The 24,554-nt window shown below is 44.3% G+C and overlaps 1 protein-coding gene across 1 annotated transcript in view; it reads left to right on the top strand.

The window, feature by feature from the left end:
- Window positions 1–24,304, top strand: part of LOC146574391 (potassium voltage-gated channel subfamily B member 1-like) — a 48,274-nt gene extending 23,970 nt beyond the window's left edge. Inside the window, exon 3 of the mRNA XM_085274002.1 lies at window positions 18,266–24,304. Coding sequence (XP_085130128.1) covers window positions 18,266–20,086 — 1,821 coding nt within the window. The 3' untranslated portion in view covers window positions 20,087–24,304. The remainder of the gene's footprint in view (window positions 1–18,265) is intronic.
- Window positions 24,305–24,554: the final 250 nt, after the last annotated feature.

Genomic DNA, 24,554 nt, shown 5'->3' on the forward strand with positions numbered 1-24,554 from the left:
TGTGAATGAAGAAGATTGGATTAGCAGATGATTGGCTGTGGCAATCCTAAAAGGAGCAGCCAAAAGAAAAAGACAAATCTTGGCCATGATGATCTTTGACATGTAGTGTAGATTTCTGTACCTCTAAGCTCCTTAGATTTGATTTATAAATCATTTTGAAGTGACCGATTTGTTTTAAAAATCCTGAGTGCCAAACAAGCTCCTTTGAGCCTCCTGAACACGTCTTAATAGAAACATGTCAGTCAGTGCTGTAAATCGTACTGTAGTGTCTCCTGTTTGTTTCAGTGTGATAACCTGCCCCCTGGCCTCTGTTTTTTTCCATGTCCTCTTTTTTATGAATAGCTGCATCTGTTATGCAAATTCTTAAAAGCCTCGAGTCACCATGGAAACTATCAGCTGGGTTGTACGCTGAAGTGCTGCAGTTTCCTCATGAGGATATCTGGGTACAACTGTGCTGCTGTCAGGGCATTTGTGTTCTTATAACTATGTTATAAATACAAACAAGGCGGGGGATAATTCTGCATGTAGCAGTGATGTTTTCCCTCTTTACTGTTTGTACATGATGACTATTAATCTAATCTTTCCTTTTCCTGTGTTTTTTTTAAATAATCAGTGTCCAAATCCTGGTCCAGTGATTCAGACAGATCATATGCAGTTCCCTGCCTTTGTTTGCACTCAGCATATGCTGTGGCAGACAGCTGGCCATGCATCTCTCATTAAAATCTCTGTCCACTCCTGTTACAGCATGATTGAAAGGCCACGCAGCCCTGATGTGCAGAAATCTACCATTCTCCTATATCGCTGTAAATACAGTTGTTTTATAGCTTACTGGATGTAAGTATCCTTTGCTCCTGCCATTTTCTCCTGTTCTTTTTCAGCCTGCATTGAAAGGCTCCATCACAAAGTCAGATGTAATGAACATTTTATTTTTGTATCCCAGGCCTCTAAGCTCTGAACTAATGTTCATTTTAAAGGTTAGATCCCTCTAAACTGTTCCTATGGTAAATGTCAGGCTCTCAGTTCTTTCTTTCTTTAAGTTGCCCATTATTGCACAACTTCTTTTTAACATTTCACTGAGGTATTTACGAAAATAGGTCACTTCCAAAGTCTCTCTTCTGCCTGTTGCCTTAGGGCTCCTTAGTGCCTGTACATCTCAGCTGCATACATTATACACCATACACTGCACTTCAAACATCTTTTTTTGCTGGTTCCTTTCTACATTATGTATTTCTGACTTCATTTTACCATTTTACCACGGAGGACTAGCAGGTGCCTCGGAGTGCTGTTACCTCAGCTGGACAGAAATGAGCAGCTTGACACTGACACAGAAGCCTTACTGTATGAACACGAGACACACTGCTGAGATCGACTGTAGTCACAAAGGAAATCTCTTGGTCTGCCTTTCCACTCTTCTAAATCCTTTAGGAGGAAACACTGGCTGGTTTACAGCAGGAGTTTCATCTGTACGGAAAGGAAAATAGATGTTTTTATGATGCACTTTGCATCTGTGTAAAGTATGTAGCATGTAAGATCTTAGATCCTTATGAGGGCAGTTAATGTTATTCAACTAATAAAACACTAGGTGTTCTCCCACAGCAATAGAGGAAAAAAGCCCAAGGTGGAATCTGCCACTCACTATACTCATATACTATATTACACTCATATATGCTATATATATATTTACTGTCATATTATCAAGGTAACCATTTTTCTCTGCAAAATCCAAAGATTATATAACAACCACGATGAAAAATAGTCTAAGCTCTTGGCCCATTCTCCAAACTCCCCACACACAGATCTAATCCAAAGTCCCTTCCCTTTCACCCCTACTTGTAGATCAACCCAAAGGACTTGTCCCATTGCCAGACTCAGTAACCAAATGCAAAAGGTCTCATTCCCAGTTGAAAACAGCAGAAAAGATCCATTCTGCTTTTGTGCACCACAGTGTATTACATTTTCAGGTTGTTTTTTAAAAGTTCCATTCTGACCACCTGCACTTTTTACCTGTCCACCACAGACCTCAAACGTGCACAAAGGGCAGGGTTAAATATAGAAATTTGTACACCAACCTTACCATGATACTATGATACAGTGTTATTGAGGATCATCAGTCACAGTGTAAATGGACTGACTCTTTAAAAACACTTTTGTACTCAAACATGTCCCATTCACTCGTTCACTTAAGCACTTTTCCATGTCTAAGCGCTTTCTATCTAACATTCATATTCCCACAAACACATCTGAAGCAACTCTGGGTTCAGTAGCCAAGGGTTGCTTTGGCATGCAGACTGAATCAGTCAAGGATAAAACCACCAGCCTTCTGATTAGTAGATGATCTGCTCAACCTCCTGAGCCACAGCCACCTCCGTGTCAGGTAGATTTCCAGCTATGACTCTACGAGACAAAAACAAATGTTAATGGCCACATGCTTGCCTGTTGCCTCTTTTTCAACAGCAAGCAGGCTCTGCTTGCGGCAATCCTTCCCCTACTTACTTGATTTGTCTACCTGCACGTTCATTCTCTTCCCCAGAATGAAATTCAGGTTGATGGGTTACTGTTTCAATAGTTTTGACACTGGAGCAGACCAGTTCAGTGGTCAGAATGGGACTTCCAGGTTGTGATCTAAAAATAGCAGTCATGCTGGGAGAGCTCTAGATGTAGAAGAGGCGGTGGCCTTGATGACCTTGAAGGGTAAACTGACCTGACGCAAATCAGGTACACTAAAAGTTGTGATTTCAGCTTTTACTGCAGAAGTCATTACCTCACAACACAGACTCTTACATTAGTATTAACGATCCAAAAAAATTCATCTTCATCAGTTGCCATGGAAATTTGTGATCATACTTTTTATTAGGCAGAATGGTTTAATATTGTGGTTGAAAGGTATGTGAACCTGACAGTGTCTAATAGAGCAAAGTGCACGTTGCAGCAGGTATTAATTGTTATGTCTAACTATTTACTTACTTTCCAATGCTTTTACATTTTTACAAACCAGAAAAAAACTATATGATACACACGCACATAAACCAAGAAAGACATAAAGGAAAGGAAAAGGAACGGGAACGGAAGAAAATAGATTCTGCCAGGCATCCAGTGGCGCAGCACTTTCTATAATTGCAACCTGGTGAATTTGTTGTCATGGCTACACTGAGTAGTGGGTCTGCACACTGGGACCAGTTAAGATAATTTTAGTTTTGATGCATTAGTAGTTTCACAGGCTCGCAGACACACATATAAATGTGAGATGTTACCAGGATTTCTCTACTGCTCTACTAGATTATGTATCCAAAAATAATAATACTTTAAAATCAGCAACAGGGACATATTGTAAATAATGAACCTCTTAACATCCACCAGGGTTCAATATGACCAAGGTTACTGGACTGGAGGAGACGGGATCAATCCACTGACCTTCTGATTGGTAGATGACCTGGTCTATCACCTGAATATCAGCTGCCAATATATAGTGTGCAATTTGGGATTACAGGTTAAATGCTGTAAGATTATTATTTGGGGATGATAAATGGATGGGTAAACCTAAACTAGTCCCACAAACAGGTCACTAGTGAACCTGTGGATATTCATAACCGAATTATATAACAGATTATGCAATGTCTGGCTGAGAGTTAGAAGAGAAATACCAATCTCATATCTGTATATTCAATATAAACCATTAGCTGGTTAACTTAACTTACCATACAGAATGGAAACTAGTGAAAGCAGCTAGCCTGGTGGGGTCTAATGGTAAAATTTACCTAGAAAGGCCTCTGCGAGCTGTTAAGGAGCCAGGTTAGCTGTGTCCATCTGTAATTACTCTGTGTGATAAACAATAGACTGCATGAATTTTCAACAATCATTCAGGGCTTTGCATTTTGCTGCATTAGCATTTTGCCCGCTGCCCTTTAGTATTTAACTAATCATGAGAGTAACAGTCAAAATCTTGAACTGTTCCCTTAAGTTATTTCACAGCACCACTGCACAGTCTATCGTGAAGTCATTGATGTCCAGCACAGAAACCGAAAACTTGTTCATGTCGCCCGGTTAGCATCACAGCCACAAAAACCAGGCCTCTCCTGTTGCAGGTAGTGTTTACAGTAAATGTCACGAGTAACTATCTCCACTCAGTGCTGACACCCAATCCTGTCACAGGAACCCACTGACATTTAGTCTTTGTGGTAAACAAGGACCATTATGCAAATAGATTAAGTTGTATTTGTTTTACTATGACTGACTCTTTGATTCCTGCTTTTGCTTTGTAGTTATTCTAGTGATAACTCTCAGTTTTGAAATTCTCTGTTTTGGGTAATATTCTGTTATTAGTAGTAGTACTTTTCAGCAGTACCTCTGTGATTCCCTGACTCTGTCTTGTACTTCTGTTAGTGTCTGTCCCCCTTCCTGTCATTGTGTCTGATGTCAATCTTCTTGTGTCTGTGTTTATTATTTATCTTTTAGTTACTTCCTGTTTGAGTTTGAAGGTTAGATTTTGTTTTCTTGTGTCTCGTTTCACCCTCTGTTTTTCCCTCTTGTGTGATTGTCATCCTGGCCTACCAGTCTTCACCTGTGTTACTTACTTTCAGATGTGCTTCGTTCTCCAGCTGTCTCCTGCTGTCTTCTCATTTGTTGTCGTCAGATTTTCTGTTATGCTCACATGAGTCCAGACGCCGAGTAAGGATTTTGTGTTATCCGGGTAAACTGTTGGTTAATTCTGGGTTTTCTGTACTACAAAGGGGCTTCCTTTTTTGTCCTCGTTGTCCTACCACCATGGTAACTTGTGCTGCAAACCTAACCTGCTTCATAGCTGGTTAGGATCCAGATTAGAGATCAGCAGGTACAAAATTTACCACCTACTGACTAATTGATCCCCTGGAAAATAACGTAACCATCACTGGAAGTTCTCTCAGATGTGTATGTGTGGATAGGGGGATATCATGTCTTTGTGTTTATAGTCTTAGATGTAACTTTGTTTCTTGTTTTTTTTTTCTGCAGGCTGCAAAGAATTTTTTAACAATTTCATTATTCTCTAAGCCTCAACATATGAGCCTAAAATTATTCACCTACGCTTTACTTGCTTATGACATTTGTAACAAATTTGCACGTATAGCCTGTATTTAAATTTCTTTCTAAATTAGTCTTGCTCTCAGACCATTAGATGCCACCTGTGAGGGCTAAAACCTTAAACCGTCCTTTTAAATTTTTTTAATTTAATGAAACGCTTAATTATAATACATCAGTATTGGCAGTGATCCTTTACTATCCACTCACAGAGATTCTCAGGGATCTCCCAGGAAGGTGGTGCTATTTTCTTGGTCACGAGGCGTTGATTTCGTACCTGCCTGCTAGAGAGCAGGTTAACCACCTTCATAATACTAAAAGCCCAGTTATAAACCTGAAGTTACCTGAATAAGACAAATCTTCTCATTAAAAAGCAAGTCAAGACAGTAAAAGCCCCACCCATGTAAGTAATCACCATTCACTGCTAAATGATAGTGTCTGATGGCTGCTGAATCTCTTTAAGCAGCTCTTGATGCTGATTATCGTCTCTAATTACAGGTAAACCTGTTTTCACTGGAATATTAATTACAACAAGCTCTGGTTACTTTCTCGACTGGTACTTTTGTCTAATTAACATCACCCCAGCCTTCATAGACGATAAGCAAGAATCTCATCGCTCTTGTTATGCACTACAGCACCAAATGGTCCATTTTCACAGAGTAATGATTCAGCTGAAAAATTCTGTTCGTTTTCCATTCACCTGCCAACACTGCTGCCACTTTCATAGTGAGCAACAACCATAGCAACAAGAGACAGCTGGAGCTCCAGCCTGCAAAAAAAATAATAATTATAATTATAAGTATCGAGAACAAAGACAGATTTTGAGAACTTGTCATTTTCAGCTGGGTGTGATGTGTCTTCACTGAGAGGAGATGTGAGATGGCTGTGAGCCTTGCCAGTGTGCTGAATTTCAGCAAGCAGAAAAACGCCCACTGTCTAACAGGATTGTACATCTGAGGATCACAGACACCATACTTATTCCATTAGCAGGGCTCACCCATGCAGACTGTATTTTTTTCCCCATCCAGCTCGGAGGAAAGCTTCCCAAGCTTATTGTGGGTTACCACAGTAGGTTTATTTAAACAGGGACATGCTGTTTGAAAGCCCAGCCTGTCTCTGAGGTTCAGCAGAGAGTGCAGCCAGCATGCAGTTCATTAAAGGTTCGCAGTTCTTCAGACAAGTTTTCTCTTTTCTCTAAAGTCTTTGTGGTGACACCCGCCCACTGACTTGTCCATCAACACAATCCTAATGAAATTGGTAGAATTTATTACAAGAATCATGTGTAATTGCTGTACGTTATGAATGATTCTTACATGAGGTGGAGCAGTGTCACCTCACAGCAAAAGGATCCTGGGTTTGAATCCACTGATCGCTCTGTGTAGTTTGCATTGTGTCGCCGTGCCTAGGTGGGTTTCCTCTGAGTAATCACAGTTCAAAGTCATGCATGTTGTAGGCTGCGTTCCAGATACAGCACAGAGTGACGCCACTCCCGAGTTAATGCGTTCCAGACAAATGAGGAAAAACAGGATTTATTTCAGTTCTTTAGATAAGTAGAGTCATTCATGTTCATCACTGACAATACAGCAAAATACTTGCCTTCTGACTTTACTTCTGACAGGAGCACAGCAGTAGGTTAACCCGTGATTCTAAATTGGCCTTAGGAGTGAATGTGAGTGTGAATGGTTGTCTGACTCTCTCTGTTAGCTCTGCAATAGACTGGTGAATGTTTCGGGGGTGTAACCTGACAACTGGGATAGGCTCCACCCCCCTCTGATCCTGAATTGCATAAGTGGTTAAAAATGGGTGGAAAAAATGATCTAGAATACTGTCCACATATTTTATAGCAACACTGCAAAAAAAAAGTCCAATTTTTTTTATGTCAAAAACCAATTTTAAAAAAAAAAAGAAAGAAGAAAATGTAAAACAGGATTTAGATATGAAACTTCTGAATGGACCACTCTACGTGAGATTTGTTCTTTAAAATCTCTAAAACAGTTTATAATAAACATCTGTTTTGTAGGCCACCGTGCTAGAGATGCTTCAGTCTACATCATCTAGTGCAGGTGCTCCAGATATATCAGAACCAAGGTTTCTGTGGCCTCCGGTTGGAGTACAGATGTTTTATCAAGGAGATTGATGCTCACATGGTGACAGCAGCGCTGGTGCCTTTTGTGCTCGTCATCCATAGGGAATAATCTCATTTCACTTTCTCACTTCTCCCATATTTTGTCTTCATTTTCACCGAGCCACCTCTGTTCTTTATGCCACCTCTCACCTTTTCTCTGCCATCCTCGAAAGGCAGACGTCTTTAGCTTCTGAGAGCCTGATGATGAGCTCCTAATACAGTGAAAAATCAGATGAAATGCACTGCAGACTGTTAAATATTAGCCCAGATCAGGTCACTTTCAGTTTTTTACAACTCGTACTATAATTTCAGACATTTTGGGTGAAATGAATTTAATAGTATATCTTAAATTATACTTTACCTTTTAAATCTGAACTGGATAACCACTAAAATAATGCAAAATATTGTGCATGTTAGACTTCTAGAGGTTCACAGAAAGGCAGACAAAAAACAGAAATCTGTGAGCGCACACTTAACGCACTTCGTCCTCAGCGTTTTAGCACCACCTTCACACCTTCAAAAGGACACATCCTGTGAGTAGCCGCGAGCTCAGTAATCTATCTCCCTGTCTTCTCAGTACATAGCACAGGATATACAAAGGCTCTCTGTGGAGATGCTCAAAGTTGGGACAGAAAAGGTTGCTAGGTAAGGTGAAAAGAAGCAGGGGGGTACGCCTGTGGGACACAGAAGGTCTTGTCAATTTCGATGCTCAAGTTAGACTCGGAGTAAGTTTTTTGTTTAAAAGCTGGTTGTTGCTTTTCTGTATTATAGTACTGTAGAAGCGACTTTCATCTGTCACCTCATTCACCACAGGTCACAACAATGGGTAGCTCCACATATTTGATTTGGCAGATGCCCTTCCTGTGTTGTAAGACTCTGTATGTTCCAAAAACACATCAGGTTCCGTTTACTTGATTTTGAGGGGGCGCTCTTGTGCGCTGTTCTGCTACTATTCAACTCACCAGTATCATCATGTACATTTTATTTAATATTCTAAGGTTTGGTTTGTGTTCCAGGTTTTGGTGGTTGTTGTTATATTTCTGCTCTGTTTTATTTTCTGGTCTTAGTTTTGACATCTAGTCTGTGTGTGTGTTAGTTCCTGTTTTACTTTGATAGTCTCCATCTCGCGTGTACTATGTTTAGTTTTGCTTCCCCTGTCAGCTGTCTTCCCATCCGTGTCCTGTTCCCTCGTTATCCTGTGTATATATTCTGTGTTTCCCTCTGTTCTCTGTTGTGTTCTCCCTCATTGTAGTTGGTTGGTCTGTCTTTAAATCAATTTATGCAGTTACGACACATTTTATTATAACCTAATCCTTAAATGGATTCAATGCCGTAGAGGCCCACAGACTGGTTAAAGTCTAAAAGTCTTTTTGTAAGGTTTGTTCACAGTTGCAAAATATTAAAAAATGTAAACAATGTTGTCCCAGAAACTATAAAAGCACTATATGGGAAATAAAAGGAAGGACAGCATGTTCAGGGGTTCATCATAATTATATTATGTAAGAGCAGCAAGTGAGAGCAGTTTTTATTGCACCGCAGTCCCTTTGTGGAACTTTCCAAGAAGGTGATTGTAACCCTGGGGAGTTATAGTGTTTATAGCTGCAACAGGCCTTTTCTCCACTAAGGAGAGGACTTTCCACTTTATTTATTAGCAATGTAATACCATCCATCTGTTCCCCTGTCTCTATTAAAAAACAAAAACACTCACCCAGTGTCCCGCAGAGGAAATAACTGCAGCACCACAGCAGCCCCTGTAGGAGGACGGGCCAGTCGTTTGCATAAAGGGCAGGAAAACATTTATTGGCCAGACACAGACAAGTACAACAATAAGAGGATTAGAGATGCCATCTTGCACTCAACATGCACACATTAAATAAAATGAAGTGAATCACTGCGTGACATAATCCCCCCTATTGATTCATCTCTTGTTGCGAAAAGGGCAAATCCAGTTACAAAGAAGTGAATCATTGGTTCACGCAGCGTAACGCAGTGGAAAATCCGTTCTTGATGTCAGATTTTACATCATGGGCTACATCCAGACCACTTTGTGGCGGACCAGTGAAAACTCTCTCTCTGCCAGTGTACATAGATGAGTATATTTTTAAAAAATTATGTGCTATTTCAACAGAAAGACATCTGTAAGCATGACTCTTTGAAGTAAGAAGTAAGTGTGTAAAATTACAGAAATCTATAAATAATTACGTTGGTGTAGCATGAATGGCCATTGGGGGGGGGGGGGGGGGTCTTTATCAGTAAAATGCAAAATACTATTAAAAGTCTAAAATTTCTTTTCTCCTTCACATTTTCCAAAGTCATCCTGTGGACCAGATTGGAGTCTTTACCGGCCAATTCCGGCCCCTATGCCTCATGTTCGAAACCCCTGCCTTACTACATGTATTTCTGTATTCATATCGTCCTCAGTTGTAATAACTCTGTGATGATTACTTTTTAAGTAACAGCTCTTGAAGCCAAAATGTAAATGTGGTCAAAGGTTAGTTTCTGATTAAATGCCCCTAAAACTGATAATACTCCCATAATGCTGACTTGTACTTTGTGCTAAGTGCCAATTGGCAAATCTTAGCATGCTTAGGCTACACGTTGCTCTGAGAACATAAATATGATCTCAGAGATGCCAAGAAACTGATGGAAAGCTGATGGGTGAAATGTGCTGCAGAAGCATTTGAAAGCATTCATATTGTGATGCATTTCCTCCCCATGGAAACATCACTTCACTTTTGTAAGTAAGTGCTCTGCCTTCATAATGCACAAGTTTTATAGCATCTGTCTTGATGGAACAAGCCACAAACTTGGGCAAAGTTTGACATTCATTTTGCCTGAAAAAAAAAAAGAATCATTGTTTAGGGGCTGGCAATTTTTTTTCCTAAACAGTCACTACAACAACTTTGGCCTTGTTGCTTGTCCAAGTTAATTATTAACCATATATCTGAACTCAACACCAGCGAGAAACAAAATAACATATGTCTGATAAAATATAGAGGTGAGGACACTCGTTAAAAATAATGAAATGCTTTGTTTTTTCCATCCTGGCAAATGAGTACAACTCGGTTACACAACTGTATCAGTGTCAAGGCCCCCTTCCCTCTGTCTTCCGGTCCTGGCGGGACACTCCTTCCCTGTGGAAGCCTCCTGCCAGGTGTTAATAGACACCCTGCTTTCCTGTCCATTCCTCCCTTGATCAAGCGTGAAGTTGAACCAACCCCCGAGTGGTGAACGCAGTGTGAAAACTAGGCTACATCTCTGGTTCTGCAGTCCGCCATGGCCCACTGAGGATCCACTCATGCACACCTTTTCCAGGACAGCAAAGCTTGCACTTGAGGAGGATATTAAATATTCAGTCTCCTGCCTCTACAGGCCTGCAGGGAAAGGAGGCTTGGGGCTAAATTACTGAGCTGGAGGGGGGGAGTGTGTGTGTGTGTGTCTCTCTCTCTCAATATGTTTGTGCTTGTTAGGGGTGAGCGTGTGCCATGGTTGTGCAGAAGCAGCAACAGCCTTGATCAGATTTATCTTCCATTTATGCAAACAGGAAATGGGACGGGCTGTCCTCATGACTCCAGTGCTTGTCATTAAGAGCTAATGAGGTAACACAGCACTGACCATAACCCTCTTTAGCAGCGCATCTGCGTCTTAATGTCCCTGCTGTACTGTAATACATTTGCCCATACATATTTCACCTTTCAGTTGTGCACTGTGTCAGCTACATAAAGACACTACTGATTCATTTTAACTTTAACTTTGGAACACAATCATATTGCACCCCATGTGTCCTTACCACAGGGAGCTCATTGGTTTCTGTTGCAAAGCACAGACTGGGTTAGCCTCATTTTCCCTTCGTCACAGATTTGTCACAGCGCCGAGTGTCCTCAGCAGACATCCTTCTCTGCCTGTGTCTATCTGTATCACTGTAGCGAGCTTGCGTTCCTATAATCTCCTCTCTGGCTGACCCTAGTTGGCTCACTACCAGGGTGTGAGGAGAAAAGGTGAGCGAGGGAGATAATTTGATGGGAACTGGAGCTCATCATCCTTCAGGTGCTCTCTTTACACAACACAGCCAGGTTTCAGCGTGATACATTAAAGTGCTCTCCAGCCTGCTAGAAAAGTCCTGATCTGTTGAGCGCGGTTTCCACTGAACACTTCAGGCTCGGTCTTGAGTCCCAATCTGATGCTAAATCAGCGCGCTCCCTGCATGATTTGCTTTTCCCAAAACTCCCCTTTAGGGCTTCTGCTAAGTTGTGTGACCTCCACATTCTCGCAAAACTACTGAAAACAATGCTGCAATCTTTTACCTTTTACAGTTAAGGGTAACGTTTGTGTTTTTTATAACTTTAGCTGATTTATTCTCTTGAGTGTGATTATTTAGTTACCTGAAATCTACCTCTAACAGGCCTTATTTCAGAGTTTAATCCATCATTTTGACTCTCTTGGGACCCACACCTGGAGGCAGGCTATTTCAGGGAAAGCTCTGATAAAGTTTACATTTCGGGGTGCCCTTTAATTCCCTCTTGCTTCTAAACTCCTGTCCTCTCTTGCCTCATCCGAACAAAACTTTCACTGCTTTTAGCCCCTCTCTCTTTAAAGGCCAAGCTAGGTGTGGAAGCGCTCACCTGTCAAGATTAATTAAAGCTTATAGAGGTTGACTGGCACAAGGGAATAATCCCGCTCTCCAGTCGCCTGGGACATGGCCTCGACAGTGACCTTGTGCTGGATTTCACACTGACTCCAGGACAGGAATAATAGGTGTGGCACACTTACACAGCCACAACGGTGTAGGCTTCCTAATCCCCAGCACTATGACTAGACCCTGTTGTACTCAGCAGATTATATCATTAGTAGGTAGCTCAGTGCTTTAAAAGGTCTCCAGTAGCCTTTCAGTGGGTCTCGCTTGCTACGCATGCTGTCCTTTGCAGCAAAGTAATTCATCCGGGTTTTCTTGAAGCCCGGGGCATTGAAGGATTGTAGCAGAATGAATAGAAATGGAGACAGAGGTAGTAAAGTCTCAAAGGGTTTGTTTGTTTGTTTGTTTGTTGGGGTTTGTTTTTTTTTTCAGGAGTATCGGTACAATCAGAAACTCCCTCTCGCTCTCTTGCTTTCTTGTCTTTTGCTTACACTCTCTTCCAGTGTAGCGCAAGACACAAAAAGAAAAATGCCCCAGAGTTCACATTAGCTCCGACCCTTCTTTTGAAATGCTGACATGAAAGTAGAAAAGCTAAAGGGGCCGTGAACTAATATCATCAAAAGGATGAACCAGGGCGTTTTAGCTATTTCTGAAAAACGCAGTTAAATGCTACAAATGGAGCAACACCAGTTCTTCTCTTTGATACTGAGTTTCTCTCGGGAATGACCGTCCTTGCTGCCATACAAGACTCAAACTCTTATATCAGTTTTGATTCAGTCAAGCATCTTACCTGATCCCAGCCCTGAAGACCAGCTGTACTGTGCCAGTGCAGAGTTGGAGTGGCAGTGTTTTTCCCATTCATCAGCAGACACCCAGTCATAGACCTGACTGTCAGTTTCCATTAGCCGGCGATGCTTGAAGAAAAGCCAGAAGGTCAATTGAAGACACTGAGTGTTGTTCTGAAAGAAGCTTTTCAAACCATCTGGTCTAAAAAAATATCCCATCAAGGCTGTCATCATATCAGATTTTCTCTACATGATTAACTCAGCCAAACGATGGTTTTAGTATCTGCACTGATATTCGCTGTGAATTGCAATAAAGCAAAATGACTCCCCTGAATGTACAGCAATGTCTGATGTATCTGTGATACTTTTCCTCTTTGTTGCGAATAATAACTTTGATGAATCTGGTTTTGAAACTAAAAACTGTGGTGCGAGCTCCACATTCAGGGTAATGAGAAGGAGCCTTCCATGAATACAAAACAGATGGCTTCAGACTTGTTGCATACTCTGTGCAGTCTTTTAATCTCTAAGTGTTCATTTCTGTCTAGACGGCCATCGGTTAAGAGATATTCTGATGATCAAGCATTTGCTTCTTGTTTGTGTAAGATTATGTCATGGTCCTGGGCCATGTGGGCCCAGTATTCTTAGTTTCTTATATTTTTGTATTTCGTTCCTTATTTAGGCCATGTTTCCTAAGTTGTCCTGTTGTGTTGTTCCTTATTTGACTTCCCCTTGTGACTTTTATCCCCTGTGTGCCCCTCTATGTATCTGTGAGCCCTCATCTCCCCTCCTTTTTTCATTCCATGTTTCCCCAGCCCACTATGCCCGCGCTCTCTCTCTCCTCCTGTTTGCACCTGTGTACTTCCTGTTTTACTTTGACAGTCTCCCGTCAGTGTTGTTTACTCCTGCCATGTCTTGTTATGTTTATCTGTGTCAGCTGTGTTCCCATGTGTGGCCACTTCCCCTGATCATCCCTCTTGTGTATTTAGTCTCTGTGTTTCATGTAGTCTGTGTCGCGTCGTCTGTGTTACCACCCCCTGTGTTCCGTATCTCCAGCCATAGCTTTTTCTTAGTTTATGTCCAGTTTAGGTTTCTGTTTGAACTATTACTCTTATGCTGCCCTCACTCTGTTTTGTTCCTTTCATCAGCCAGAATAAAAGGCTCGCTTTTGTTTAACTCCACTCCTGCATCCTCGCTTGTGTTCGCTCCTGGGTCCACCACACACATTTCTGCACGGTCTGCCTCCGCAGACCGTGACAGTACGACGCGACCATGCCGGACCCAGCGACACACGAGAGGAAGATCATCCAGACGGTGGAGTCACTATGTACTAAATGGCTGCAGTGTTCCGGAGTGGAGGAACGGGAGGAGTTAGCCCGGCAAGTGGGAGCATGCGCGTCTGTATTCCCCTGGTTATGGGAGGCACTACACCCACTGATCGTTGACTTTCTCGTCACCACTCTCCAACTCCATCCGCAGCCGCAGCGGCCCGGTGTGCGTGTGCCTTCGCCAGAGCCATGCTGTTGCGATGTTACCCCGCTGCCTCATGAGCCAGTGGCAGTCAGAGTCGGAACGGTGAGGCTCACCACCGACACACCGTTGGCTCCCGCTTCATCGGCTTCCGCATCTTCGCCACCGCCTGACTGCACAGAGATGCCCGAGGCTGTTGACTTCGGTGAGGAGGAGCGGCAGCAGGTGTTGCGGGCGTATCGGGAGGACGAGCTACGCTGGAAGCCCTGGCTTATCTCCGAGGAGGAGCTCCCGCCAGCCGCCCCGCCTCGGACCGGCCTCCCGCCCTCGCCGCCTCGGTCTGACTATTTTTCTCCCGCTTATTATCTGGCGCGGATGTGGTCGGAAGACGAGGAGCCGGTCGCCACAGAGATCCATGTTTCGCCCACCACCACTTCAAAAAGGAAGCGGCGTTCACGTCGCCGTCGCTCGTCGCTACAGCATGTCTCGCCCTCCACGGTGCGACGCGAGGATGCTGTGGAGGCAGTGGATTTCGACCTCGGGGAGCGGCAGCGCGCGGCATGCGCTCGACTGGAGGAAGAGCTCCGGCGGAAGCTGTGGCTTGCTCCTGACTATGACGAGGTCTTCCGGGGAACTCGCCTGGCTCTCGTGGGTCCCCTGAGCTTCCAAGAACTCTCACCTACCGCTCCATCAGCGCCCAGTTCCCCAGCCTCTGCGACGCCCCCCGGCGCGCATGAGGCGCCCCTGCCTGGTTCATCGGACGCTGCGATCAGGAAGAAACGGCGTTCGCGTGCCCGTCGCGCTGCGCGACGACCGGAGGTGAGTGAATGCAACCTGTCATCACCAGCCTCCATTGAAGCCGTAGAAGATGAACTGGACTCAGAATTACAAAGCCACGGGTCAAAGTTAACAGAGACACATAGTGTGGCAATGGCTGACTCTGGTACTGTGAATGGTGTGGTCTGTTCGTCTGGCTTCCACGAACAGGGAGTAAGACCCACTCAGACTGTGAATTCCAACACTGGGGAGTTTCAGCCGGTGTTCTTGTCACCGCCACCCGAACAGGTGTTTGACTGTCCAGCCTCTAAGCTGACCGGGGAATCCCCTGTTTCGTGTGTTTCTGTTTGTGAAAATAAAGCCACTGTTTCGGAATTAGCCAGTGCTAACTTCAGACTGAGTAATGCTCTGCTAACCAAGCCACAGCCAAGTGAATTTGCTTCAGAGAGGCTCTTGGACAGGCCTAGTGATCGTGTAGGGACCTCTGACACTACACTTGGATTGACAGAGAGTTCCACAGGCCGTGATGTTGCTTGTGTGGGGAGTGGGGTGGAAGTGTTTTCTTCTGTGTCATTTAATGTGCCTGGGGTTCCATCAAAGACTGAAGTACCTGTGGCTAATGCCTCCCTTCCCGAGCCCGCTCCGCTCACCAACGAGCTACTTAAAGTAGGCCCCTGTGCTTCCTTAGCACATAAGGATTATTTAAAGGAGGGTCATGACGTAAAGTATAAGAGTACTGAGTGTGAGATGATGTGTAATCCTGTTTTGCATGCTGCTCCTATTCCCAATGAACTTAAAACTGAGAACGCTGATCATGAACTCACGTTGGTACTTAAAGATGACGACATGGAGTCAAATCAGGGTAACATGACCTGTGTAACATCACCCGTCTCAGCTAGGAATGCTAGCACAGCATTAGCCGTACCCATTTCACCATACACACTACATAACACCCTTGAGTTACAGTCCACCTCACACATGGTTCCTAGTCAATATAACACTTACCGCCATCATGCTGGTCAGTTCTCATCGCCCAGATTCATTCCTGAACATTTCATGTTTGCCCAGGAGCTTATCCGTGAAGGCTTAAGTCGTGTTTTTCTGGGGAATGTTGTAGTCCTTGTTTTCCCTGTGGCTGACCCGGCTTATCTGGGCCGTCAAGCTCTGTCATTGCTCAAGACTGAAGGGAGGAATATAGAAGCAGGACTTTCTGTTTTAGAGCCTGTTATGTCAGCCTACATGAGTCTTGAAGTGAATGAGCTGGTCTGTGCCTCAGGACATCTGACACCTGTTTGCTTCTGGACTGTTAACTGTAAGATGTCAGGTGAACGCGTCCAGCCTCATGTCTCGTCAGCTGGAGGGTCCGAGGGGCCCGTTCAGCCACCCGTCTCCGCTGGAGGGTCCGAGGGGCCCGTTCAGGCTCCCGTCCCCGCTGGAGGGTCCGAGGGGCCCGTTCAGCCTCCCGTCTCCGCTGGGGGGTCCGAGGAGCCCATCCAGCAGCCTTCCTCGTCTGCTGGTGGTTCCGGAGAACCACACCAGCCTCATGCCATGTCAGCTGGAGGGCCCGAGGAGCCCGTCCGGCCTCATGCCACGTCAGCTGGAGGGCCCGAGGAGCCCGTCCAGCCACCATCTGCTTCTGCTCCGCCTGGTCCGGCTTCGGCCTCAGCCCCTGCTTCGCCGTCGCCTGGTCCGGCCTCAGCCCCTGCTTCGCCGTCGCCTGGTCCAGCCTCGGCTCCTGCTTCGTCCTCGTCTGGCCCTGCCTCAGAGTCTTCGTCTGGTCCTGCTTCAGCCTGTGCTTCGTCTGGCCCTGCCTCGGAGTCTTCGTCTGGTCCTGCTTCAGCCTGTGCCTCGCCTGGTCCTGCCTCGCCTGGTCCTGCCTCGCCTGGTCCTGCCTCGCCTGGTCCTGCCTCGCCTGGTCCTGTGGCCACCGGGCCATGGCCAGCACGCCCAACACTGAAGAGCCGCCGCTGCCTTCCGCGCGGCCGGCCTCCTGAACTGCTCCGTCAACTCCTTCGCCGCTGCCGCTGCCTTCCGCGCGGCCGGCCTCCTGAACTGCTCCGTCTCCTTCGCCGACGCCGCCGCTGCCTTCCGCGCGGCCGGCCTCCTGAACTGCTCCGTCTCCTTCGCCGCCGCCTTCCGCGCGGCCGGCCTCCTGAACTGCTCCGTCGTCTCCTTCGTCGCCGCCGTTGCCTTGAGCACAGCCGGCCCCCTGAACTGTTTCCACGTCGTCGCCGTTGCCTTGTGCACGGCCGGCCCCCTGAACTGAGCTGTGCTTTCCTTTTTGTTTTCTGTTCAGAGCCCTCCGTCCTGGGCCCCCGCCGCCCGCCCTGGGTCGTTTTCTGTTTGGTTTTTGTTTTCCTGTGTTTGGGCTGTCTGGAGCCAGCCCTTGAGGGGGGGGTGATGTCATGGTCCTGGGCCATGTGGGCCCAGTATTCTTAGTTTCTTATATTTTTGTATTTCGTTCCTTATTTAGGTCATGTTTCCTAAGTTGTCCTGTTGTGTTGTTCCTTATTTGACTTCCCCTTGTGACTTTTATCCCCTGTGTGCCCCTCTATGTATCTGTGAGCCCTCATCTCCCCTCCTTGTTTCATTCCATGTTTCCCCAGCCCACTATGCCCGCGCTCTCTCTCTCCTCCTGTTTGCACCTGTGTACTTCCTGTTTTACTTTGACAGTCTCCCGTCAGTGTTGTTTACTCCTGCCATGTCTTGTTATGTTTATCTGTGTCAGCTGTGTTCCCATGTGTGGCCACTTCCCCTGATCATCCCTCTTGTGTATTTAGTCTCTGTGTTTCATGTAGTCTGTGTCGCGTCGTCTGTGTTACCACCCCCTGTGTTCCGTATCTCCAGCCATAGCTTTTTCTTAGTTTATGTCCAGTTTAGGTTTCTGTTTGAACTATTACTCTTATGCTGCCCTCACTCTGTTTTGTTCCTTTCATCAGCCAGAATAAAAGGCTCGCATTTGTTTAACTCCACTCCTGCATCCTCGCTTGTGTTCGCTCCTGGGTCCACCACACACATTTCCGCACGGTCCGCAGACCGTGACAGATTAACAAAATGGATTGGGCAATTACTCCGAAACTATCCACATTTGGCATGCATGTGCTGATCAATATCACACTTTTTGATTTGTTCAGCTCAGCTTCTGTAGTCTAAAATGTGAGGAATTTTACAAATAGCTGAATTTTAGCTAAATGTTACTAAAATAGAAGTAATTGACACTGCTAACATGCTAAAGCTCCTTGTTCCCCCTTCAGGTTTACCACAGCGATGGACTATGGAGTGCTGTTAAACTATTTCAGTGTGAACCAAAGGGGAGAACTGACTGACCTGCACTGTTCTGGGGAAATAGCAATAGATGAGTACAGAGCAGTGGAAGTTTATACCGCAGACATTTTTTTTAAACATTTTTCTCTCTGTGTTTTCCAGATCCTGGCAATCATCTCCATCCTCTTCATTGTGTTGTCCACCATTGCCTTGTCTCTGAACACACTTCCAGAGCTGCAGGACACAGATGAGTTTGATCAACCCACCGACAATCCACAACTGGCCCATGTGGAAGCCGTGTGTATCGCGTGGTTTACTATGGAGTACCTCCTTCGCTTTCTCTCTTCCCCCAGCAAATGGAAGTTCTTTAAAGGTCCTTTGAATATTATTGACCTGTTAGCCATCTTGCCCTACTATGTCACCATCTTCCTGACAGAATCCAACAAGAGCGTGCTGCAGTTTCAGAATGTCCGCCGTGTGGTTCAGATTTTTCGGATCATGAGGATCTTGCGTATTCTGAAGCTAGCCCGTCACTCCACAGGTCTTCAGTCCTTGGGCTTTACTCTCAGAAGGAGTTATAATGAGCTGGGTCTCCTTATCCTCTTCTTGGCCATGGGAATTATGATATTCTCCAGTCTGGTGTTCTTCGCTGAGAAAGATGAAGAAGACACTAAGTTTAAGAGCATCCCAGCTTCCTTCTGGTGGGCTACCATTACTATGACCACAGTGGGTTACGGAGATATTTACCCAAAAACTTTGCTGGGAAAGATAGTCGGCGGGTTGTGCTGCATTGCGGGGGTTCTGGTGATCGCCCTGCCTATCCCCATCATTGTAAATAACTTCTCTGAATTCTACAAAGAGCAAAAGAGGCAGGAGAAAGCCATCAAAAGAAGGGAGGCTCTGGAGAGAGCTAGGAGAAATGGTAGCATTGTCTCTATGAACATTAAAGACGCATTTGGCCGCAGTGTGGAGCTCATGGACGTAATGGTGGAGAAATCTGATGAAATGAAGGAGAAACTCCAGGATAACCATGTGTCTCCTAATATCCACAAAGGGACTCCGAAAAACAAGTCAAAGACCAACCCAGGCAGCCCCACCAAGACCCTTGAATCAAACTATGTAGAGCAGGCCAAGCCTTCCAGCAGCCCCCAGCACCTCAGTGCACAGAAACTGGAGGAGCTGTACAACAAGATGACCAAGGCCCAAACGCAACCCAGCCTCACCGGCAAGGAAAAGGGGCAACCGTCCAAATGTAGAGAAAGAGCTCAGCTTGAGATGGGAAGCATCCCCAATGAAGCTATCCCAAGCACACTGGAGGTTGTGACAGACATGAAGAGCACGTCCAGTATCGACAGCTTTATCAGCTGTGCCACTGACTTACCTGAGAGCTCTCGCTTTTCCCAAAGCCCCATCAGCAACATCCCGGGCAAGGTCAGTACAAACCCGAGCCTGGAGACCACCCTGGAAAATGAGCATGAAGGCGCCACAACACCCTTGACAGGCAAAGGTACAAACTCCAGAGGCACACACATCAACAACCCACTCAAAAGTCGTTCTCATAAAGTCAACTTCCGAGGCGGTGAGGATTCGGGGACGGGAGTCCTGTCAGACAGCTCGTCCGTGCATAGCCCCGAGGCATCCATCTACACGACCGCCAGCAGCAGAACACCCAGCAAGAGCCCAGAAAACTTACTGCCTAGCATGTTCACGTTCCACGATGCCTCCGTCAGTAAGTTCATTGATGCTGACACAGATGAGGAGGAGCACCCGCATGATGGTTCAGTCGCCAGCCCAGCCCAAAGACTCCTGGAGAAATCCAGCCCCAAGTTTGGCCATCGCTCCACTTTCCAGCAGGCTCCCAACCACATGGAGGGCCTCCAACGGAAGCTGGGAAACAGCACACTGCCGTTAGAGGGGCAGGAGAACCACGTGGCTCAGGAACTTCAGCCACTTCAGGGAGAGAAGAGTCACTCTAACTCTTAAAGAACCAAAAGAAAAGAGACAACAGACAGAACGTGAATAGAAAGCAAAGGAGGTGACAAGCAAATAAGAAGCGCTGGGAACCTCCCAGCGTTATGAAAGGCACGGAAAACATTTGCGGGAACATTTAAAGACTTACAAAAATACTTCTATCCCGTGAAGAAACAGTAACTGTGCACACTGGGAAAGAATTTTGTGTCCTCTTGAGCTTCTTTCTACTAATAACTCGTAAATAAATCCTTTTAGCAGAGAACTCTTAAGAGATTTTAAAAAAAGAAGCAAGGAATACATTCTGAAGAGTTTTACAATTTATACATTTCTTTTAGCCTGTCCAGTTGACTACAGTTAATCTTTTTCATAAGGCAAAAACCTACTTTCCCGGCATCCCTGGATAGCACTTTGACGCCACAATAGCAAAGGCTGTCAAATCAGTAGCAAACCACAAAGGGCATTGAAACCTGGCATATTGAGTTGTAAGGGGAATACACATTTTCTTTTACTTTCTACACAGTGTATAACCTATATTCAGCGTATACGATGAAGTGGTGGGAAAATGCGTAGTTTGTTTCCTTTAACTTCCTTCCTCGAAACTGGCCTTAGTACACGTCGTCTCCTGTGTTTTATGTTTGTACGGCAGAGCGAAAGCCAGAAATTAACAGGCAGTCAGGCAGCATGCACGTGCTTAATCATTACCTTTCATATCTACTATATTTATTCCTATGTAACGTTTGTGGTCTCTTGTCTTGAGTGTGATCTCGAGTAAGACTCAAGTGTTTCAGTCTGTTGTCGTCAAAAAAAAGTTCAGTGTCCTACTCGTTGATCTCTTTTCTTCTTTTCTTTTTTACTGCACAGGTCACATTAAACGACACAGAGACACACTGTGAGGTTATATCCGTGAATGTCCTTCCTGTTCTCGTTGTGCCAGGCTGCTGGCGAGAAAGAGAGAGAGAGCACTTTTTTATTATTAACACAGAAGAAAAAAGCGTTATCTGTGCTTGTGTACCTATTTTCTTTGTTTCTAAATGTCTTTTGCATGTCTCTTAGACTTCATGTCCGATGTGGAGGAAACTTAAACGGAAAAAAAACTGTCTGACACTGATGAAAAGTTTCTTGAAGGAGCTGAGGGGGAGTCGCCATTCCTGGTGTAGCTGATAAACTTTGCATTAAATGACACTGCTTATGAGCATCAAAACAGCTGGAAAGACAGCAGTGAAAATCCCAGAGATTTGAGCTTCCGAGTGTGAATATTGTACATTTCTAATTACGCAAGTAGAATCTGTTACAACGATACACATTTATTGTACAAGGTAAAGAATCAAAATAATTTATATTTTTAAGCTATTTTCTAAAAGAATGGATTCTTAGATAAATATATTGTGCATAATCTCATAGTTTTGCATTTCAAGTACTGCATTATTTCAATGGAGCTGCATTTATTAGACAATAATCTGCAGTGCATAGCTTTGTATTGTTTGCTACTGTCTCCCAGTAATTCTCTGTCCTTCTGTTCTTTGTGTGATGTGAAGAACCAAAGAATTGTTCTGTCTGATAACTCATGCTGATGATTTATCTCAAAGAATATTAGAAATTGAAGCATTCCTTTTCTAAACAGCAGAACGTGACATATATCAAGGGGGCATACTCGCTCATTGGGGACAAACATGTGAGCCAGAGAGAGCGTGCTGGCCCCTGAAGAAGACGACTGCTGATGGAGGATGAAATAGGAAAATGAAAAAGGAAGGCAGGAACGAAGCACTTTATTTCAGATCCATTTAGAAAGCTAATTTGATTATTTACACTCTCTGGATCCTGGCAAGTGGTTCGCTTCCAGAAATCCAAAACATTATGCTCACTTGAGTCCACATGACATCTCTTATAAACTTAAAGACACCTCGCAGCTATGTGCAGCTTGCCACTCTGATACACAAACAGCAAGGAGGTACATTAGGCCACTATAGTTCAACCAAAGGGATCCGTCATCCCGCTTTTCTGAACACACATGATCACTGGACACATGAGCGATCCGGGCGTTGATCATCCGGTGCTCTCATGCTCTTTCTTACAGAAACCAAGCAAGTATCATTTTTTTATTATTGCAACTTACAACATATCATGCAAGCCAGCTACAAGCAGTCGTTTTCAGTAGTGGACCTTAAGCTTAAAAGAGATATTCACTGCTGTGCAATGTCTGCAGTCATTAGACGTAATATGAGTTAGATAATTTGGTGCCTTTGCTTTTAAGAACGCCTACTCTGCATGCTGAATCTGTCGCTGTGCCCTGTCTAATGGAGCCTGAATGACAATAAAACAAACAGCGAATAAACACATAGAGAACTGGGTCATCATGTTGTCAGACTGATATATTAGATATCTACAGCCCTTTCTCTCATGTCTTTCCTGTGCACTTTCACTCAAAAAGCACCAAACGGGTGCACGGAAAAGGCCCGGTCCACACAAACAAACAGGTGGGGACTCGCTCGGTAGAGTGAACAACCACTGTTTCCATGGTGATGGCTGAGATGACTGAATGGCTCAGATTTGATGCAAGCAAGTAGTCGAATTTGTAGAGATGGAGTCCTTAAAGACTCAAATAGCATATTGAGAGTGCAGACAGCATTCACATTCTGTTCATTCCTCTCAGTTTGTTCCCTGCTCGCTTGTCACTCAAGTGTGGTGAAGGCTTAAAAACAAATGTGTAAACAGAAAACTGGATTATGGGCCTCTTAAAAACAGTCACATATTCCCTTTTTTTTCATAGAAACATGGACACATTTCAGCAAATTACAAGACAGCAGACAGAGTACGAACATATGCCCCCATCTATGGTGATGCAGTTAATAAAGACTTCAGCTTCCTAGCTGTGCAGTAGAACTGTTACCCTGATTATAACTGACGTTCCTCTGCTCCTTCACCTCATGACCAACAAAGACAGAAGTTAATCATTCAGAGGAGAGCATGGAAGTATTAACAAAGAAATTTCCTTTTTTCTTTCGCTCATTTTTGGGAAGAGTAAAGCGTCTCTCAGGCAAAAGAACTGCCTTGACATTCTGTCAGTAAGAAGCAGAGTTATGCAGTCAGATTATATCACTCGTATGCATTTTCCATTACAAGGCCCAGCCTTGTGCTCGAGTCTTCTGTGAAGAATGACAGTGCAAAGCAGGCAGATGAGGCAACCTTTTGAGGATGTGTTCAATTCAGTGAGTCTATAAATACAATCCTGGGCATGCACCGGAAAGGTCTGAGCCTGCAGGAAAGGCTCAGTTACAGCAGTGTGTTTGGTCAGATGGCGTCATGCAGTTTTTGAAGAACAAACTTTGCCTGCAAGTCTGGCAAAAGGGGTGGCTTGGAGGAAGCTACACAGCTACACCGCTGACTGTGTAGTTACTTTGCTTCTTTTTTTTTTCTTGCAGCCAAGCCCAATGCTGCATTGTAATAGAATAAAAATGTCAAACTGACAAATGGTCATATAACTTTGGCTGCTGAAGGTGCTAGGGACATAAGAAAAGAACAAGGAAAGGGGGGAGCATGTGTCACACGGTGAAGAATGAAGGCTCATTAGCATTCAACAGTCAGACATGCAGTAAATAATATTTTGGAAAATGAGCCTCTAATCTAGTTGACTTTCTAAACAAGCCATAGTCTATTTGAATACATTTTTTCTGTGTTGGATGAATGTTAACAATGTCCTTGTTGCTTTTTATATAATTTCCTCTTGTTTTCTGAACTGCACTTTATTTATTTTGCCTAAATTAAGCCCTCGGCTTCTCAACGAGAATAGGAATAACAACACAAAGAAAAAACTGAGAAAATACAAACTTACACATTAGTTCATACAACTCCAGAAAGCACAAGTTTTATCACTGAGTAAGCATTTCAAGCCAAATACAGACACTTCATTTGATTTCAATCCTTTTCTTCCCCCTCCTTCAGGGAAATAATCATTCTGTTCAACTCACGCAGGTCTGTACGTCGCCCCATCTGTGTCTGGGAAAATGTCTCTTTTGTAAAGTTTAGTACTTTGTACCAGTTGACTTTGTAGAATATTTGTGATTTCCCATTGTTCAGTGCATGTAGCGCTATGAAACTTTGACACACAGAACTTGTAAATATTATCTAAAAAAGAAAAGAGAATAAAAAGCTATAGGAAAATGTCTATAATGAGCAGTTTTGAAGCAGATTTCTCATTTTACTGACTGATGCTTAATAAAGACAATAATCCAGTGTTGGTCCCGCGAGTCTCACTCTTCTTGTAAGACAGTTCATTATTTAAGCACAGAATTCTTTATTTCGATGCCCGTGGCTCTTGTGGTCCTCCATACATAACAACGTGTGACAGCAAACTGCAGTGACTGCACAAGCCTGAGCTAAAGGGTCGAGGATAAACACTGCTTGTTTTATACAATAGCTCCCTCTAGTGGTATGTTTTCGTATCCATTAAGATGTGTACGGATCCGATGTCTCTGACTAAACT

The sequence above is a fragment of the Mchenga conophoros genome, linkage group LG5 (assembly GCF_057382185.1).
Source record: "Mchenga conophoros isolate Kocher_MC1m ecotype Shallow Benthic linkage group LG5, M_conophoros_male_GT1.1, whole genome shotgun sequence".
Classification (NCBI taxonomy): domain Eukaryota; kingdom Metazoa; phylum Chordata; class Actinopteri; order Cichliformes; family Cichlidae; genus Mchenga; species Mchenga conophoros.